Consider the following 20,797-nt stretch of genomic DNA (forward strand, 5'->3'; position numbering starts at 1 on the left):
CAATATAGTGTGTCAACAGAGCCGTTAACAAAACTCCTCTCACAAACAGATAAGACTGAACACGAAAGTGCGCGCGCAACGCTGGTAAAATATTAGTCTACTAGCCTACTCCTCCTCCTCCTACTATTACTAATAATAAAATAAAAAAAATAAATACATAAATAAATAAATAAATAAATAAATAAATAATTGAAAAGTTTTAGTCGGCTACGGTTGTTTATAAAGGATTAAGAAAATAGCAAATGCTTGTAAATATTCATCGAGATTAGACTTCAAGGTAGGTTTCGAAGTGACATTTTCTAATCTGTTTTTTTTTTTTTACTGAACATTCACAATTATTAAATTAAACATTAAATTATTACGTTTTTAAGAGTGCAGGACAAGAAACTCAAATTAGTCTACGTACTGTAGGCTATTTAAACGAATGAAATACAAACATTATGAGTATCCAGCAGAGGGCGCCCTGTCCTTAAGGATGCCCAGAAGGTGCAGACTACCGACCACATCAGCCACCTGACAACTGTTTTAAGCGTTTTGTTGTTATAATTATCATAAAAAATAAGTATTTGTATTGCTTTAAGTGGGGTAACATCCCCAAACAAATGAGATTAACACAATAAGCAGAGACCTTAATGAATCTTTTAAGACTGAAGATATTGAAGAAAAACATGAATTTACCATTATTGTAAATATAAGATTTGACAACCAACCTGGCAATGTGCACAAGTGCCTTATTTAGATCACTTTAGATATTTCCAAAACACATCAAACTTTCTTAACTCTCCTTAATTTTCCATTTAAAGCCTTCATATCTTTAGTAAATATCTGAAGATGAGCAATAAAGACCAGGTCAAGGGTGAAAGGAGACAATTATCTGACCTTCAGAATGTCTCATCGGAACAATCAGCAAGACACCTTTTTTTTCATAAGCACACAATCACACACCCACTGAAAGACGTATGTGAGGGACATGTGGGCCATGGTGTAGACCCATCGGCTCGGTGTTAAAACACAGACAGGGGCATGTGGGCTGATCTCATAAAGAGGCGAACAGACAGCCTCTAACTTTTAATCACACTTCACACCAAAGAGAAGCCACGAGTCAGAGTGGAGAGCTTTTAATCAACACTGCGCAGCAGGTGAGGCGCTCGGGGTCACACACAGAAAGACAAGGGTTTGATGTGTGGACAATCGGCTGGTTCATGTAATGAAGAGCATCCTTCGTCATGTCTAATCTGGGTGACCGGACGAGGATCTGTGAGAAGCTGTGAAGGTAAGGGACCGGGGGTTTTGTGTGTCCATTAGTGGTCATCTTTGAACTCTCTTATGAAGGTGTTAGGTAATGACCAGAAGAAAGAGGAAAAAAAAAACTTCCTTTAACTTTCTCTAGAACTTGAGATGAGTTAAACTGAGTGTCATATAAATAAATAAATATATATACACATTTAAAATGACGCTGGCCTTACTTTAACGAACAAGATATTTACCTAAAACTTCCTCAGACACACAAACTAGTATAGCACAAACATATTTCTCTCAACGCGACTCAAATGCGGTGGGTGATGTACACACCTAACCATATAAACTCTTGTTTGCTGTAACCTTTGGTTTAATGACCATTACAAGCCTCAGATTTTCTAATCTCAGACTGAAAGCACACACTGCATTATTCAGTACACAAATGTGTAAACCCTGCAATATCAGATTAAATTGTGTTACTTTTTGCAGAACTACTTGGTATTGTAGGATTTTTTATGATGTTTAATAGTGGTACTGCATATCATGTTATATAAAATCAATGCAATTTTGGATAAGATTTATAAGCAGACCTTCCGAACACAGATAGCTTTAGTTTTTTTTTTTTTTTTTTAAGTGAAGGATTTTTGTGAGACTGGTAAATGTGGGTAGTTTTTGTAAGGGTATGTGGTGTGGCATCATGAAGATGACTTCAAGTAAAGATTAGATAATTCATGTCTGATGTAACCGCGGCTTGCATTGAGCATCGTTCTGCATCTTATGCCAAGCCTATAATTAATTGCGATTACAAATCGATTCATAAACCTCAAACATCAGTTTGCGTAAAATGTGAGGTCAGACGAGAATGGCGAAATGTAATCGTGCACAAAGAAGACTTGTCATGATCAACAGATTAAATACACGTATAGTAACTAATAAAACAGAATCTTAAAAGGATAGTTCACCTAAAATGTACTCATCCTCAAGTAGTTATAAAAATTTACATGTTTCTTTCGTCTGCAGATCATTTGAAAAAAGCTGATAAACTGTAATCATTGACATGCATAGTAGGAAAAACAAATTCTATGGACGTCAACGGTTATCAGCATTCTTCAAAATATCTTCTTTTGTACTCAACAAAAGAAAGAAACTCTTAACAGGTTTATAACAACTAAAGGGAGTGTAAATGATGCTTGGATTTAAAAAATTTTTTGGTGAACTGACCCTTAGATATTTGTAAATTTCAAGCCACAACATTTAGTAAAATCTTTTAATCATATAGCTTTAGATCTGGTATTACTGACTGAAGCTTAATATATTTTATATTGTTGGAATACATGAAGAACAATGAATATCTGCAATGCAACAGTATAATTTCAAGGAATAGAACTTTTTGTTTAAATAAACAGACGTTATTTTTTTCTATGAAAACATCAGAAGCTCCTATATAAAAAACAACTGAGAAAAAATAACATAAAAAATAACATAACTTATAATAACGATAGGCCAGGAAACAAAGATGTACAGAGAAGCAGGTGGTGAAGGCAAAAAGCAACAGATTGGACGTCAAAAAGGAGAAGTCTAAGAGTTAGTTACTGAAAAGCACCATCTAAACTTAGAGCGTCAGTAAGAAGCAGGTGCAGGCCTGACTGAAGCCTCTGGGGGCCTTTCGACTTACAACTACAGTCATCGAAATCTGGATTCGATACTATTTAGCAAATGCTGCTGGCTACAAAGATTAAAAAAGCCATTGAATATTTTAGCCGTTATTTTCCTGGAAAAAAGAGGGCATGTTGACCATCTGTTACAACGTGCCGAAATTGAGGTTTATACTACTTGGGCTGCAACAACACCACAGAATGGTCTGTGATGTTCTGTTTGCTTTGAGTACAATTTAGGTTAAAATGCAATTAAAATCTGTTATTTTTGTATTCACAGGTCAAATAATATCAAAAACTTTCACATTGTTTCACATTATTTATTTAATTCATGCATTATTATTTATTTTTTCTCTCTTTTTTCAAAGCCTTTTAACATTACCTTAAAGAGTACTGCATTTACATAATTAATATATATATATATATATATATATATATATATATATATATATATATATATATATATATATATATATATATATATATATAATATATATTTCGATACAATATACCTAACATTTTGTTTCTGATAATACATACAGTAGACAACATTTCAAGCGGATCAAAACCTTTCTATTGAACAACACCTAGTCTTGCCTATGGACAATTTTAATAAAATTCATGATCCACTACTAATGTTGACTACTATATATAAACAGTTACGATGGTTTGTTCTGTACACTATTGACAAAATATATAGCTTAAAAGGGCTAATAATTTTGAATGTTTTTTTTATTTTTTTTTTTATTAAAAACTGCTTTTATTCCAGCCAAAATAAAACAAATAAGACTTTCTGCAGAAAAAAAATATTATCAGACATACATAAATTTCATAAACATCATTTGGGATATATTTAAAAAAAAAAAATGTCCTTAAATTGAAAAGATCTAGTCAAATATTATTTACTGTCATCATGGCAAAGATAAAATAAATAAGTTATTAAAAATAAGCTATTAAACTTATGTTTAGAAATGTGTTGGAAAAATATTCCTTCAGTTAAAGAGAAATTGGGGAAAAAGTAAACAAGGGGTAACTCGAACTTCGTCTGTATATATTTAGTAGTATTAAAGTATAAAATCTGTAATAAAACCCGAGAGTTACAGGCGTTAATCCCATTGGAATTAATAGAATTTAGATAACTCCTTTAAATGTCTTATTTATGATTAAATTACTTTTTCTTGCATTAATTTTCACTTAATGCAAATATTCATTTTTGCAATAGTTCACATTAAATAGGCATACATATGTTTAAATCTACAAACCTTTAAACCAAAAATGTGTGAGACATGGGAAAAAGGTTAAACGGTAAAATATAACAAATAATTGTCGAAATTATTCCAGTATTAACTAAATACACTTCATACATGAAGCATTGTATTTTTAATTGTTATTTCTCATTTAAAAAATTATTAAATACAAAACAAATAAAACATTGACGTTACATCATTTCCAAAGTTTCATTCTCTTTGTAAAAACTTTATTCATTCCAGACTAAAATCCATATGCAGTATGAGGGTTAATTGTGAGACAGACTGATAATTAGACTGATTTTTTTATGTTTGTGCATGCCACACTGCAAGGCAAATTGCATTTCAAGAGCCTTTCTGGTTTTTAGTGTAACTTCTATTCATTGTATACTCACACAGGAAGGGGAAAAGCATGTGAACGACTTCTTTTGACTTTCTCTTTGTGTGCATGTGTATATGTGTGTGTGTGTGTGTGTGTGTGTGTGTGTCTGTGGCACAGCGACAAAGCAGGCAGAAATTATATTTAGCCACACAGCATGTCACCATCACCGCACCTAAACTGCTAGCATATGCTATGAGTGCATGTCCGCATTAGCAGGCTGGCAGACAACAAAAAAAAGCACCCACAATTAGTACGCAAAGCCTATCACAAATTTACATTTCCCCAGAGAAGGGCTTTCGAAATCTGTTAGATGTTTAGCAACAAACAGATTTGGTTGAAAATGCCTGCAAGATGCCAGCCAAAAGTAAGCAACTTATTTAAAATGCACGCCAGTTTCACATATTACTAACTGCAGAAAAAAAAACAGGGTGGTATTACTGGCTACAAGACTCACTATGGATGTGTTATAATCATGAAATATCCGAAACACAAGGTGAGAACTTTGCCTGCCTCTTAAGGCTGTGTGTTAGGAAAGGAGCAGCAGATGTGTCGATGTGAAACAACTCATGAATTTGACACTCAAATAGCGCTGCTGATAACTATCCAGCCATTTAACACAGTTGCACCTACACTTTGACACATCACTAAGAAATGTTGACTGATAAAGAGAATTAGGTTAGTTTTGGAGTAGAACCGCATGTCGCTGTGGTTAGCTCACCACTGTGGCCCACAAAATGATTTAAAAAAGGGGGGTTGATTGCTAGCTAACACTAGCTCTTCATCATTTAAATCATAGGTCTGAAACTCAAGTCCTGGAGGTCCGCAGCTTTGTACAGTTTTGCTCCAACCCTATCAAACACAGCTGATCCAAATAACTGAGGTGTTTAGAAGAGTCATGAACACCTTAATTCGTTGGATCTGCTGTGTTTGATCAGGGTTGGAGCAAAACTGTGCAGAGCTACGACCTAAGATTTTAATTATTTTTCAATTCAAATTTAGTCAATGGAAATTCTCGCACCGTACAACCACACATCCATAAAGGTGTTAGGTGCAAGAACTTCCATTGACCAATTTTCCATTGAAGGAATGCAGCGTTAGTGGTCAAGATTTTTGCTTGCCCTGCCAAAATGTTCACTAGCCCAACCAAAAAAAGAAGTTATTTCTTATTATTATTTCTTAGCCAGATATTTTAAATATTGTGTCAAAAGCCAAGCATAATTGTATGCATACACTTTTTATTCAGCACAAATTGAAATAGAACCAACAATTCTAAAACAATTATAATTGTGAGGAAACTAAATTTGGAAATAAATTAAATTAATGAATAAATAAATAAATAAATACATATACAAAAAAATTGCACTTAAACTTAGACACCCACAGACATTGCCAACAAATATAAAGAGGTAAAGAGGCTATGAGAGGTCAGACTTTCTCATATATAGCCTCATTTCAGTTGTCATGTTTTGTAAAAATCTATCTGTCGAATGAATCATTCTATTAAAAAATCATTGGCCAGAATTATGCATTATAGGCTTAAAGGGGACCTATGGTGAAAAATCTACCTTTCAAGCTGTTTAGACAGACATGTGTGTAGGTATAGTGCAGGGATGTCCAACTCAATTCCCGGAGGGCCGCAGCCCTGCACAGTTTAGTTCCAACCCTGCACCAACACACTTACCTGTAGGTTTCAAACAAGCCTAAAGGACTTAATTAGTAAGATCAGGTGTGTCTAATTAGAGTTGGAACTAAACTGTGCAGGGCTGCGGCCCTCCAGGAATTGAGTTTGACATCCCTGGTATAGTGTATAGACCGTCATATTGGGGGGATATAAACACAGCCACACACCCTTGCTCTATTTTGGGATGTAGGGCTTATTGGGCTCAACACAAGAGCCTTCATTGTCAACAGAGATTTTACATTTAGTGGCCATTTGCGCTGAACACGTCGTGAATGAAACGTATCGTTTAAAACCTATCAAGATCCAGGCCATTAAAAACAGCTGATCCACCGAATCTTTCATCACTCTCTCCGAAAACAATCGGATGATCTCGGCTGACGGATCAACATTCACCACATGATTGCTCTCATCAGCGCCATTGTTTGTAACTTTAGGTGGGTTTGCAAACCTGTGTACTTTTCATTGCTTCTTCCTTAAACTTCAGCTGTTTGCCTTTCCTGCGATCACAGAAGCTCCCTGTCATCTCAAGTAGGTGCAGCTGGAAAGTGTGAGCCCATTGGAATAAAAAAAAGAGTTATAATAAAATTAGTATTCAATAAGTTCCTCATAAGTCTATGTGAAAAATAGTTTGATTTGCTTTGATAAAAACTGGTAAAAAAGCACTGGTATTTTCTTTTAGAAAACTAGTTTATCATCAAGTTCTACATCACAGTACAGCTGAATTTGTTTGCACAAACACGCATGCTAACAATGGTCAGAGTAGCACCACATTGTAGGCTTGGTCTCATAGCTGTGGTTTGAGCGAACGTCCACAATTCACCGCCTCCCCACCAAGACCACGCCCTTCTTCTGCTACATTCAACAAACACACAAGGTTTCATTGATGCATAGCGTGGCCTAAGTCTTTTGTTTTAACTTTGTAGTAAATGCACATGCACCTTGCTGTCACACTCTGAGCCCAGATTCCCAGCTCATAAAAAGGCAGAAAAGATAAAAGAAATGGACGAACAGGATGTGGTTAGCCTACATCAAAACTCACTCACTCTGTTAACTTGGAGAAAGGTTCTGATGAAAGAAAAAAGAAACCACAGTGAGGGAGGGGTTTGCTGAACGAATCGCGCACAGCGCAAGACCTCAAGGTCTGCCCAAACCGTGATGCTACTGTGGAGATTTTGAGCATGCATTTAAAATTATTTATTTTGCTACACTTGTAAATAGGTCTCAATTTTGCATAACCTATAGAAAAGGTGTAGTTAGATAAACTATTATAGAAAACTGGAACTAAAATGATTGTTACTTAAACGAATAGTTCACCCAGAAATAAAAACAAATCTGTCATAATTTTTTCAGTGTCCACTTTATCCAAACCTTTACGAGTTTCATCTTTCTGCTGAACACAAAAAAAAAGGTTTTTTTAAAGAATGAATAAAAAAATAAAACAAAAACTTAAAACTAAAATAACTGACAAATAGCAAGAAATCAAATTAAATAAATAAATCAAATAAAATCAAAATCAAAATCAAATTGAATAAATATATATATATATATATATATATATATATATATATATATATATATATATATATATATATATATATATATATATATCAGGGTTCTTTTTTCACTGGCCCCACCAAAAAAAAAAAAAAGAAGTTAATAGCTATTTGACTGTGCGTGTGTGTGTGTGTGTGTGTGTGTGTGTGTATGTATATATATATATATATATGTATATATATATATATATATATATATATATATATATATATATATATATATATATATATATATATATATTGATGGCCCCACAAATCACAATAATATCGGGTTTGCAAAATGACACTTGCATTGACATTGTGTTACTTAATTCATGACTGAAGTCTTGACAAGTGTCCAATTGCTACATAATGATGTAGTTCAGTAGGTTTATGCTGTTAAGAAAATTAATACAGGAGATTCACACAACTAAGTGGAAGGAAATTATGTTTCTAACCTTTCATCCGGAAAGGAAGCTAAGATTAACAAGTGTCAGAACAGAGACCAAATACAATGTGTCAATGACATCAGACGGGAAGTAGGTCCTTACAGTTGGCAGCATAGTGTTTGGTAGCATTAGATCTCTCGGTCTCTCACAGACAATCATTCCTCCATTGGTAACCCACTAAAAGATGGCACGTTAGACAGTGTGGGGGTTCCTGGAACCCCAAGTGGGATGATTTGGTTTTCCACCGTGTCTGAATCACCCCAGTGGTCACACTTATGTCAAATTTTGCACACGCCTCCAACTTTGACAACACTCCATTGTCACTTCATCATCAGGCTGTTGCTGTTAACCTAGCTCGAGCATTTTAAGCATATGCCAATACTAAAACACAGAGAAATTTAATTGCGACAATTGTAAAGACTTTAATGTAACAAGAGTGCGGCTACTCAACTAACTAGCACTACACAACAACAGTCACCACAAGGGGATTTTTCGTTGCTGTTGTTTTGTTACCTCATGTATTCATCTAATGACAGGAACATTTCAGAATTGTGTTCATACAAGAACACCTGTGACCAAATTGGTCTCTAGTAAGCTGGGTAAAGTTCAAGCAGTTTAACACTCATAACTTCATGCTGATTGTATTGATTACAGCTCAGCCAGCAAGACCACCTGCAAAAGAAATAACTGTGCTTTTTTGTTATAGGTTAATCACCTGCTGATGGTATGACTGGGAAGTGCGACTGATATCTGACTAACTTCACGTGTCCCACACAGAAAGAGAGCAGGTGCATCTTGAGTGAAACCAATCAGAAAAGCTCTACCTGTTGAAAATGGAGTCTGCTTTCTCACAAATGAGGTGGGACCATGAGGGAGAGTCTGAAGAAATGTCTCTGCGTGCTTTGGGATTGCGCCGCAAACGGGAATTCATTCCCGAGGACAAGAAAGATGCCATGTACTGGGAGAAACGCCGCAAGAACAATGAAGCGGCAAAGCGCTCGAGGGAGAAACGAAGGGTCAGTGACTACATGTTAGAGACTCGATTGGTTTCTCTGAGTGAGGAAAATGCTCGTCTACGAGCCGAGCTGTTGGCACTGAGGCTTCGGTGTGGAATGCTCAACCCTGGAACCCCCTACTCTTCATCTCAAAGCGCTCTATCTCAGCTTCACGCCTTGGCGCCACAACCTCTGGTTTCCTACCCAGATAAAGACCTCTCTTGGGGTAGAAGACAAGACAGAGAGACTTCCAATCTGTCAGGGATCCAAAAGTCACCCATCTGTCTAGGTACTCATCCAGGATCAGCATTCCTGCCCACACACCCAATGGCCATAAGAAGAAATCACCCCTATTTACTAGAATTCCCAAGTGTCCATTCTCCTACAGCCACACCTTTACTCTTTCCTCCGCAACTCAGCCCACCAACCACCACATGGGCAGGACGACCCTTGCTTCAGCCTGGGAATCACAGGATCTTGTCAGATGAGGAGGGTGAGCAGCAGGTACCAGCAGATTCCAGTTCTGCACTGCCCCACAAACTGAGACTGAAGACGCAAACCTCACAGTTCAAGGACAATGGAGCCAAATCGGCATCTCCCATCCCAGTGTACTTGTCAGATTGAAAACAAACCCTAGGCCAAAACAACTCAGCAGTTGTGAGTCATAAGTATGATGAACTTTGGCTATTTTCCAGGAAGTTTGTTGTAAATAGTCTCGATAAAAAAAAAGAAAGAAAAAATGTTCCAAAGGTCAAAGTTTCTAAAACAGATTTGAAGAGTCATATTTCCATTATTGTTGAGGAAAGAGGCAGACTTTTAATGATATAATGGCACCTATGCATTTCTGAGTACTTGAAATTTGCCATTTGTTTTTGTACCTTTTAAGAAGACATGAATAGACTACAAGAAGAATAGCATAAGATATTAAGACTTATCCCATTTAGGACTCATCAGCCCTCAACTGAGCATGTGCAACATCCAATGCACTATAATTTGAACTCTTTTAACATGCATTTTAATGTTTTCTTTAACATCTTTTCATGCATTTCGCAAAATAAAACATGAATATAAAGATTCTAAATGGTCTAAAAATTATGTTAACCAGCAAATCAGATACATGCAAAAGAGACCAAAATGATATCTTAAGGAAACTGACCATGTCTCAGAGTTAAAAAGGTGGTGTTGCAGTACTGACAATACTTATTGTTTGTTTAGGTCACTTCCATTATGTGAATCACAGGTGTTTGATATGGTTCTCGTGCCTTAAAAGGTGTTCATGCACAAAGTTATGTCATCTGTGACCAATAAATGTGCTTGCTTGTATTTGAAAAGAAGTGCTGCAAATATTGTGATATTGCTGTCATGAATATTTTGAATATTACTCTACATGTGTACAGTGCCTTCACATAGTATACCAGCTGTAAACTAGCCCTAATATTTTACATGGATATTAACTGACTTTGTCAAGAAGTAGCTGTGTTCCTGTGAACTCTGGAGATTCTTAATAAATTGTACAAGTGTATTTTTTTTTACAATCAGAAACTTACCTCTATAACTGTTAAAGCCAAACCACTTCCATTTTCAGTATTTCAAGGGCTTTCATCATATTTCTGAGCCATTCTAATGAGTCATTGGACTGATTTGAGCTTGTTCATTATAAACTGAAAACTTTTCTGTCATGTTGAACACCACTTATGTTATGAAAGCCTTTTTCAACCTTTCTAGTTATGTTCAGGAATGACTTGTCTATGCTAGCAGTTTAGGAGTTAGCACCCATAGCTGTTGACATGTGAAATGATGATTAACAATAGCCAATACCTTAAATAGTCGACCTTGTCAACTGACAACTCATTTTCTTTTAGATAAAGCATACATGTTTGAAAGAAAATTACCTTTGATCAAGTTGTCTAAGATTCACATCTCATTTTGTGAATTATAGAAAAATATAATGAATTAATTCAGAATTTAATCATTAAAAAGGAAGAAATAAGCCAGGAAAACCTACTGCAAGTGTTTTTCTCATCATCAGGTTTTTAGTTAGCTAATTACTACAAAGAAAAAAAAAATAATACAAATGGTGATTTAGTAGTCTCACTTAGTTTATTTAGCATTTTTATGCTACATTAAGTTGGTAAGGTACTGTCTCTCTCTATAATCTCATTATGTTAGTCGTGACTTATGTTTTTTTATTTAGGTTGTTTTTTTCCTGATGTTTTTCTTTAATCTTATGCATACTTTTCACTCACATTCTTCACATTTTGTCATGTTGCATTAAGTTTTAAATCTATCAGTTTTTATTTTTCACAATAAAATGCAATTTAAAATATCAGCCTTTTGACTTTATTTCCTGTAAACAACAACATATTTCAGTCACCAGGCCTGAACATGCATAATTGTTAGTGTGTGTAACGTAATACAACTAAAGCCAAATTTCTATATTTAATTTTTTTTTTTTTTTCAATTACAACTAACTTACTAAAGCAATTCAAGTTTCAGTGTCTTGGTGAATAGCCTAGTCAATTCTAGCAAATCTGTGAAACTGTGATTGGCTATTTCAGCAGATGTGTGATTCTCAAATATATTTTTTTCCGTTTTTTTTTAACAAACAGTGACAAGTTTGGTTTCCTGCACCGACAAATGGCAGATAATCATGGAGGATTGAACACCGTTTAACTTCCATGTGCAAAATATTTTGCATCTAATTTTCAATTCAGGCTATATGTTGACACAAACACCAACTTTAAGAAAAGTGTCTTGTGTGAAAACTTAAGTCATGTTGCATTAAGTTTTAAATCATTCAGTTTTTAATTTTCGCAATAAAATGTGATTTAAAAATAATTGGAAAATCAGCCTTTTGACTTTATTTATTGCAAACCACATTTCAGTCACCAGGCCTGAACCTGAACGCACATGAATATTATTGATAGCTTGTGTAACCTACACAAATTAAAGCCACATTTCTATATTCCAGTTTATACCAACTTATTCATCAAACTAATTAAAATGTTCAGCGTTTAGATGTATTTATTGTCAATTCTGTCCAAAACTCTGGCCATGTCAGCAGATGTGTGATAATCAAAGAATATTATATTGAAACGCACCAAAAAGCGAAGCTCGGTTAAACACGTTTAACTTTCATCTGCGAAATATTAAAATAACTATTCGTCTAGTTTTACTTTACTTTACTTTTAGGCTATATGAAGAAAAGTGTTTTGTGGACACTTACGGTGGATCGAGGCTCTTAGATAAGTCGGTTTCAGACTACTGAATGATCTGGCATTGATTGTTTGGCGCGATTTTGCATTCACAGTGGTATGAACCTTTATAGGGGTGGTCAAATGTAAATTTATATCACTTATTATTTTAGTTGTTAAAACTATTAGTACGTAAAATACAGATTAGCAAACTATTAATCAGTGTTTAAAAGGTCTGACCACCCATTTTGTTTTGACGTCTTTCGGGCAGTACAAACGTTAATTGGGCGGTCAAAACCTCTTATGAGTCGCCCTCTGTGTTTGTCTCTTGTGCATCGGTCTCTTTCGTCGTGTTATAAGCGCGCGGCGCTCCTTCACAGAGGGGCTGCTGTGGTTCCAGAGTGTGAAAAGGGGGCCTACGTGCAAGTTTCAGCGGCGCATGGTGGTGGGAAAGGGGGAGAGGGGCTTTCTCAGCACTAGTGAGTCATAGTTAATGATAAATCGTGATATCCACAGAAATGCCCGCAAACACACAGTGAGGAGAGCGAACAACGGCGCGCTTCATACTGTATCCTACCACTAAAAGCAAGTGGGTTATTGACTTGCGTAACAAACTTGTACACAAAGTAATCTTGCATAACCATGACATTTTTTATACCTTCGGTTATTTTAGCATTTTTGTTGTTTAGAATTAGATTTGACTGTCACTTGACTGAAACTTCATTTTCGATTAAATCAACCTGAGACGAGGGGAGAGAAGTAGCCTGGAGAAGAAAAATAGGAAGTTAAAGTGTATTGTCTTTGTCTTTTACATCTGTAAACCACATCCTCCAGCACATATTAACTCAATGTTGCAAGTGAATAAGATCTAGTCATGTTTCATGTGCTTATTTTATTTGAAAATCTATTTCAGACTTTTCTTTAAGCAGAACTAAACTTCTGCTTGCAGCAAACGGCGCTAGCATAGAGACTCGATAACAGGCCTTGTGTTCAGCTTTACTACTAAAATCATTTATAGTTGTGAATTATATCTTTCAGCAGTCGTATTTTTTGTGTAGCAACAGTTATATTTATCTTTTACCAATTTCCATAGCAATACTTATATGTTAAAGTTATTTAATGTTAAATCCACTTTTTTAGCACTGGTAATTTAGAATTAAATCTGTGAAATAACACAAAAGTACTAGCAGTGCATTATCTAGTTTTGTACCATAAGCAACATTGTTTCTAACTATTAATGTCAATAAAAATCCCTCCACCTTTCCTTTAAATATTTTAGAAATAAAATAACACAAAATAGTCTAATAATAAGTTTGTGACCAATAAAATTTGAGGCGCGTGTGGATTTGACCTGTCTTATGATGTCAATTGAGCCATTATTGGGACCATAGCCTGTTTGAGCACACTGCTAGCAGAATGTAAGATAGATTTTACTTTTTAAAATATTTAAATAATAAAAAATCATATTAAAAGCGTGTGAAAAACATGGATATGTGAAGAAGCATGTTTTATTGAGAAAAGACAAGTATATTATCTATATACTAAAAATGATTTTTTTTTTTTCCATTTGTTGCCTCAGGGTAGCATTGTGCAGTTATCCTATGGAAATATGCAGAAATGGATAGTTATCCCCAATCATAAGTTTTCTTTTCGGCGTAGTCCCTTTATTAATCAGGGGTCACAACAATGGAATGAACCATCTTATCACTATAATGTATACATATATCTTTTTTTTTTTTTGCTATACTAATACTCACAGAAATGGATGTTGAAACATTTTGTAGTTGTAAAGAGCAAGATTGAATAGTCTAATTCCTTCTGACAGCAAGCTTGAAGAGTCCCATTAGCTATGTTTTCATCGAAAGATGCAAATTAAACTTTCAAAAAGCCACAATTCTGCATATCTTTAACCCTGATTAAACAAACCTGATTAAAGTAATTGAGTTCTGTAGGCTTGTTTAAAACCTACAGGTATGTGTGATGAAGCAGGGCTGGAACTAAACTCTGCTTGGCTGCGGCCCTCCAGGAACTGAGTTTGATGTCCATCTGGATTCAGCCCACTTGATGGTCACGAATACACAGAAAGGGATATACCAAGATGCAAAGGTTCATCTAAAGGAGGATGCCCAAATTCTGTCCTGGAGGGCCGGTGTCCTGCAGAGTTTAGTTGCCAGCCTGCACGAGTAGCTGCTTCAGGTGTGTCTAACTGGGGTTAGAGCTATACTCTGCAGGACATCGGCCCACCAGGACAGAGTTTGGGCACTCCTGACTTAAACCAAAGTGACAAAAATGTGGCACATTTGCTTTACATCCACCAACAACTATTGAGGTTCCACAGTGAATAATAAACATTGGTAAAAAAGTATATTCAACTGGTACCCCACTGGAACACACAATACACCATTTATGGCTAGTTATTGATGAAATATTGCTTGTTGATATTGTTTGTGTTAAAGTAAAACTTTTTCTAACATATTTATGGCTTGCTTCTACCTCATTTCACATATAATAATATACAGAAAACCTTGTTTTCCCAGAGATGGGTTGCAGCTGGAAGGGCATCTGCTGCGTAAAAACTTGCTGGATAAGTAGGCGGTTCATTCCGCTGTGGTGATCCCGGATAAATAAAGGGACTAAGCCGACAAGAAAATGAATGAATAAATAAAACCTTGGTGTTTTAGTGCCTAGTAGCATGTTGCTGCTCTGAAGCAACAAACCAAAATCTTGTTGGGGAGCACATTTTATGATTGATTTGTTATAAGAGACCCCAAAGCACCCCAAAATTAGGGTGAAATATGTATTTCCTCCTAAAACAAATAATCATGCCATAGAAGATTAATAAATGACTTTTTGTTTACAAAACAATATACAAAAAATAAAGAACAGCGTTGTTAAATGATTCCTGTTCAGTAGTTTGTAATTTGATGAAAACAACTAATAAAATGCAAAAATGTGCAAGCAAGTACTTTTATTTAGTGTCGCAAAAAAATCATTGCTGTAAAAATAAAAATGATCAAAACATGCAAAGATTTTTCAAATTTTAGTTGAAAATGGTGTGAAGCATTCTGCCTTCCACATAAAAGCCTGTGATGAACTTTGATTCATTAATCACGTTTTTTCTTCTTCTTTCGATCTGAGTCACTGCCAGCAGCCGTATATTCAGACATTATAGGTTACCAAAAGCGTAAATGAAACCCGAAAACTGCACAAATATTCCAGATAACAGTACTACTTAACATTGTGTAGGCGAAATGATTCATGCTTCCAAAATAAAATCCATCAATCGCACAATATAAATACGCAGTGCGTGTTAAAACCGAAACCACAATGGAAAATCTTTTGAAAATACTTGATCGCTGGCCTTTTATCTTTTGTTGTTGTGCAGAATGCTGCAAATCTCTAGAATGGGTTAAAATGTATTCATAGAGATCTTGCGTCTTTTTTTTTGAAAGTGAAACACAACACTTCTCTTTTTCAGCTTATTCATAGTGTGTTTAGAACTGGCCACATACAACTAGATCGACGACAACATCTAGACATCAAGTCACGCTCAAATTGTATTACTGTTACACTTATTTTTCTTAAGAGGTCATATGTACTGTTGTGTGAGAAAACAGAATCACAGCATTTACTGGTGTGAGATTGATTACATTCACAGTTCAAAAGGCCATGTTATTAATAAAAGGCCTGTCAGTTTTTATAATCGCATAAATTGCTGTCATATCTGTGTTTTTTACATGGCACAGAAAACAAGCTGTTTGGGATAGTTTAGTTTTTGCTAGCAGATGGTAGAGTAAAATGGAATCATGACAAAAACAGGACTATTCCAGATGCGTACAGCCAAAAATTGTGTAGCTGTCATGTCATTTTAAAGTTTTTAGGATCGAATTAAAGTACGCTGTCCTTATTGAAACTTTTAGGCAAGAATAGTTTGGTGGTTTGTGAATTGAAGACTATAAAAAAATGACATTACTCATCTGATCTGCACTCTTATTTGAAAAATTAAACGTTTAATGTTTTCAACAACATCAACAACAAATAGTGCTGTGAAATGTTTATTTTGAACATCTTGGCATTTGCAAAAATGAAATAAAAAGTATAACTTCATGGAAAGTCTATACACAGAGTACATACATCAGTCAAAAACATTAATTTATAACATATTATGATAAACATAAGGAATCAAACCAGAAAAATAAAGTCCAACATGAGGATCTAAATGCATTCCTTTATAAACATCATCTTTTTTGTAATATTTTTAACATATTTATGGATAGAATCATCTACAACAGTGTTTCTCCACCACATTCCTGGAGGACCACCAGCACTGCATGTTTTGGATGCAGGTCCTTTAGTCTCTGCAAACGAGCGGATGATCTGAATCAGGTGTGCTTGGTTAAGGAGACATGAAAAATGTGCAGAGCTGGTGGTGCTCCAGGAACGAGGTTGAGAAACACTGATCTACAACATAAGTTGATCCTCATTTTATTTAAGTTTACATTAATTAAACTGTAAAATTACTTTTTTATTTTGTTACAAAAAATATCAAAAAGCTTCTTAAATTGTTTTACAGTTGTTGACAAATTATGGCAGTTTGCAATGTACATAAAATGCTGCTTAAAATAAGACAGTGCAGGGCACATCTGATCTGTTCAAATAGAAAAGCTGAACTAATTTAAGCTTTCCGTTAGATAGAGATTAACCAATAAAAGGCAAAGCGGTTAGGATCCATACCCTGTGTTCGCTCAACTGTCGTAAGTTAACAATAGGGGGCAGCAAAACAGCTTAGTTCAAGTACCTTCCTGTTTCATTTTAAGCGGCAGCACTCGAGCAGGGAACATTTAGTGTCTGACACCTCATAAAATGTTATTTATAAACAGACTATACAAGTATTAGAACCGCATGATGGAGTGGTGGCTTGCGCACAAGAAGCTAGCTTCGTATTTTATTGCCAACATGCAAACTGACATGAAATAAGTCATAAGACTGACATTCCCTTTTACACAAAGTACATAGAAGAGGCATTAAAGACATACATATATATGATCACGGGTTATAAAATGCTCTGAAAAAAACCTCTTTAAGAGTTTTCACACAACTTTAGAACATTTTATATCGAGTAAAAGTATTTCACGTTAATTTATTTGACATATAAACTGGGCACCAAAATGTACACACAAAACACCCATATATAATATATACAATAAGATACAAAATTTCTACACCTCAAGTCTTGATACTGAGGCTATTGGTGTTTAGCTGATAAATATGTAATGCCTTATAAAGACGATGTGCTTTTTTATGTTGTTACTACAGTACTTTTGAATCCGTGTGTGTGCGTGATTAACTTTTATGTGGGCATGACTCAGAAGTAGGTGGCAGTGTATTATAGAAGCACTTAATGTCCAGAGCGAATAAAATCAGCTAACTCTTTTTGTAAGACATACTTAATTTTTAAACAGTCTTCAAGTAACCCAGTGGTTAACAGGTTGCGATTTTGGGCGAGTACAATGTTTAAATCCATGTTGAATTGGCAGTGTGAAGTGTTTTGCCTACTAATGTGCATATTAATTGAATTGCCTAGGCAAAATGCAGTGTATGCTTTTTTTCCATCTTTTTAGGGCATTGGCAATTTCTTGGCAAGCAGAAAGCACCCATTTAATAATTACAAATCTAAATCACAGAATGAGTGCCAAAATATTAAGAGCTTTCTTCTATTTATATAGGCATATTTTGTAGAAAATTACATTAACGGTCATTATGAGTCATTACAAGCTTGGCCTTCTCACAAAGTTCACAACGGGTATCGAGTGCCAGCCAGCCCTACATGGAAGTATGTACTGTAATTCATCATAAATGTCTCAATAATTGTGTAAAATATCCTAAGAGACCAAAAGAAAGGTTAGATTATAAATAACTGCTGATGTAAACGACCTCTCAGTAACGACGTAACTCATTGCTCCCATTTAAACATAAGCCCTAGATGTATGTAGGACTGGTATCAAAATGTGTTTCAGTTAGAAATGACAATACTGTGCTTTTTATCCCTTTAGACACCGGGTGTGTATATTTTATATCATCTTCATGTTAAATTTCCGTGCCCCTCCTTGACCCCCGCTGGCAGCAGGGCCGTCTACCTTTCTGAATGAATACTCTACTGAGAAATTGTTCTTGTGCTGACCTCGTCCTCGGCTCCACACAAACAGGAGAATGAAACAGAAAAGAACTACCCCCAAAAACATTATACAACCCATTGCTGTGGACACAAGAATGGTCTTGAGATCCAATGTGAACTTCAGGAAGACACGCGTGTCGTTTAAATTTGTGTCATTGAGATCACCTACGTAGTATGTGCGATTAGCAGACAAAGCACTATCTAGTGGCAATCCACTGACTGTTAGGGTGGCGAAGTAGGTATCGTTGCCACCAGCATTGCTTGCTATGCATATATAGGTCCCAGTGTCTGTTACCTGGGCATAACGAATCTCCAGAGTACCTTCAGGCAGGACAATAACTCTCCCAGTACTCTTTGTGGTGATACGTCGACGCTGAGGTGAAATCCAAAAGATGACCGGAGTTGGGTCTCCTTCAGCTCTACATACAAACGACACGACCTGGCCTTCACGTGCTGTCAGCTGTTGAAGCTTGCGATTGCGGATTTTGGGCCTCTGGCAGGTGAAGTGGTCAAAAAGTGCAGAGTCTGTGAATGTACTAAGCGATTTTCCTCGCACTTCTACGGGTGCAGTGCAAACGGGTGACTTTCCATCAAAATTGAGGGTCTTCCTGCGCTGCAGGATCCACAGTAGGCGGCAGTCACAGGACAAAGGGTTGCCATCTACACGCAGCGTCTCCAGTGTGTTGACGGAGTGGAAGGATCCTTCCTCCAGGGTCACTAATCCGTTGTTTGATAAGTTAAGCAATCGTATCTGTTGCAGACCTCCAAGACCGTAGGGTTGCACGGAGATCAGATTTGTACCAACTAGATGCAGTTCTTTCAATCGAACAAGGTCCCGCAAGGCCCAGGACTCAAGAACCGAGATGGGATTGTAGGACAGATTGAGGCTAGCCAAGTGAATTAGGTTGCGAAGAGCACCAGTAGGCACGGTGGAAATGTTGGTGTTGGTAATCGAAAGCCAGGAAAGGTTGAGACCTTGGAAGCTGTGTGGAGAGATGTACTCAAGGAATGGCCAGTGGTCAATCTCAAGACCCCGTAGTCCACCCAATTTGCGAAAGTTCTGCTCTTCTAACGAAGCGATACTGAGGTAGCGTAATCGAAGAGTCACCAAGCCACGAAGGTAGGAAAGAGACTGTCCACTTATGGAAGTCAGATTACACCTCTCAATGGTTAACTCCCGCAGTCCCACCAATCCCAGGAAAGCTTTGTTGGAAATGTACACCAGGTCATTATCACCAACCTCCAAATTGCGGAGGTTCCTCAAGTCCTGAAAGGTGAAGTCTAACAGGATTACTAGTTTATTCCCACTTAGGTCCAGAGTTGTGAGGTTGGTGAGACGTGAAAAGGCACCCATGGGCACGAGTTTAAGCTGGTTGGCTCTAAGACGCAATACTCTAAGGTTAAGCAAGCTGGAGAAGGCGTTAGGCTCCAACACACTGATGAGATTCTCGCTCAGGTCTAGCTCCTCAAGTCTCAAGAGTGTCGACAAGTCATTGTACTCCACCCAGCGCAAACTGTTGCAGCTCAAATCCAGCAGCCGTGTGTCAGCCGGGATGCCCCCAGGAATAGATCCCAGGCGCTTGTTCTGGCACATCACTGCTCTCTGGTGAGGGATACAGTCACAGCGCTGTGGGCAGCTCTGGCCATGTGTTATGGATGCAGTGATTAAGAGCACAAGCAGCCCTGATAAACTCAGGTGTGGACAACCCGCCATGCCCCTTCCCTACCTTACAGGGGCCCAATCACTGCACCTCACACCTAAAAACACAGAAAAAGAGGGACTCGTTAATTACAACTAATTTTTATAACCAACATTTATACAGAAGTATCAAGCAAATACAGTGTCATAAGTCAAAAACTAATACCTAAATGTTAAAGAAAACTGTTATTATAATTGCTGATAATGATAACAACTATTTCAAATGTATTTTTATTTTAAATTAAGGCTATAAAAGTGATGCTTGATTTAAAATATATTTGTCAATGGTGGTCTGAAAATGTGTTGCATCAGGGTAATTGTGGAAAGTGCCACATACTGCAAAAAAAAATGTATTTTACATTCACCTGGTCTGACATTTAAAATGCAAGAGTTTTGATATTGCACAGACTCTCACTGCCACCATCTATCTGGGTGAGAACTTGCTTTTAAACCATAACCTCAACAATTGAAACATCAACAAGGGGTTATATAAGTTTAAACGCAGCATAACAGAGATACTTGCGGCATACACACAAACACATTTTCACT

General features: G+C 36.4%; 2 protein-coding genes across 6 annotated transcripts in view; one reads left to right on the forward strand and one right to left on the reverse strand.

Annotated features, from left to right (window-relative positions):
• The first annotated feature begins 941 nt into the window (after positions 1 to 941).
• nfil3-4 (nuclear factor, interleukin 3 regulated, member 4) lies at positions 942 to 12,010 on the forward strand. 2 transcript variants are annotated; one of them, XM_087302039.1, is made up of 2 exons: positions 942 to 1,273; positions 8,892 to 12,010. In XM_087302039.1, the coding sequence occupies exon 2, from the start codon at positions 9,019 to 9,021 to the stop codon at positions 9,802 to 9,804; it is 786 nt and encodes a 261-aa protein (XP_087158165.1). In that variant the 5' UTR covers positions 942 to 1,273; positions 8,892 to 9,018; the 3' UTR covers positions 9,805 to 12,010. The 2 variants fall into 2 exon arrangements, with proteins under 2 accessions (XP_087158165.1, NP_001183995.1); NM_001197066.1 differs by lacking the exon at positions 942 to 1,273 and having other exon boundaries at positions 9,019 to 9,804.
• A 4,347-nt stretch (positions 12,011 to 16,357) lies between these two features.
• Positions 16,358 to 20,797, reverse strand: part of lingo3a (leucine rich repeat and Ig domain containing 3a) — a 64,245-nt gene continuing 59,805 nt past the window's right edge. For 3 of the 4 annotated variants that reach the window (XM_087303087.1, XM_087303088.1, XM_087303089.1), the window contains one exon: positions 16,358 to 20,307. In XM_087303087.1, coding sequence (XP_087159213.1) covers positions 18,446 to 20,263 — 1,818 coding nt within the window. In that variant the 5' untranslated portion in view covers positions 20,264 to 20,307 and the 3' untranslated portion in view covers positions 16,358 to 18,445. Of the gene's footprint in view, positions 20,308 to 20,797 lie in introns of those variants that run through there. The other variant, NM_001082854.2, reaches the window with a different exon arrangement.

The sequence above is a fragment of the Danio rerio genome, chromosome 22 (assembly GCF_052040795.2).
Source record: "Danio rerio strain M-AB ecotype USA chromosome 22, GRCz13ab, whole genome shotgun sequence".
NCBI classification, from domain to species: Eukaryota; Metazoa; Chordata; class Actinopteri; order Cypriniformes; family Danionidae; genus Danio; species Danio rerio.

Coding starts and splice junctions, on each gene's coding strand:
- nfil3-4 (XM_087302039.1), top strand. CDS start 9,019: ATGGAGTCTGCTTTCTCACAAATGAGGTGGGACCATGAGGGAGAGTCT.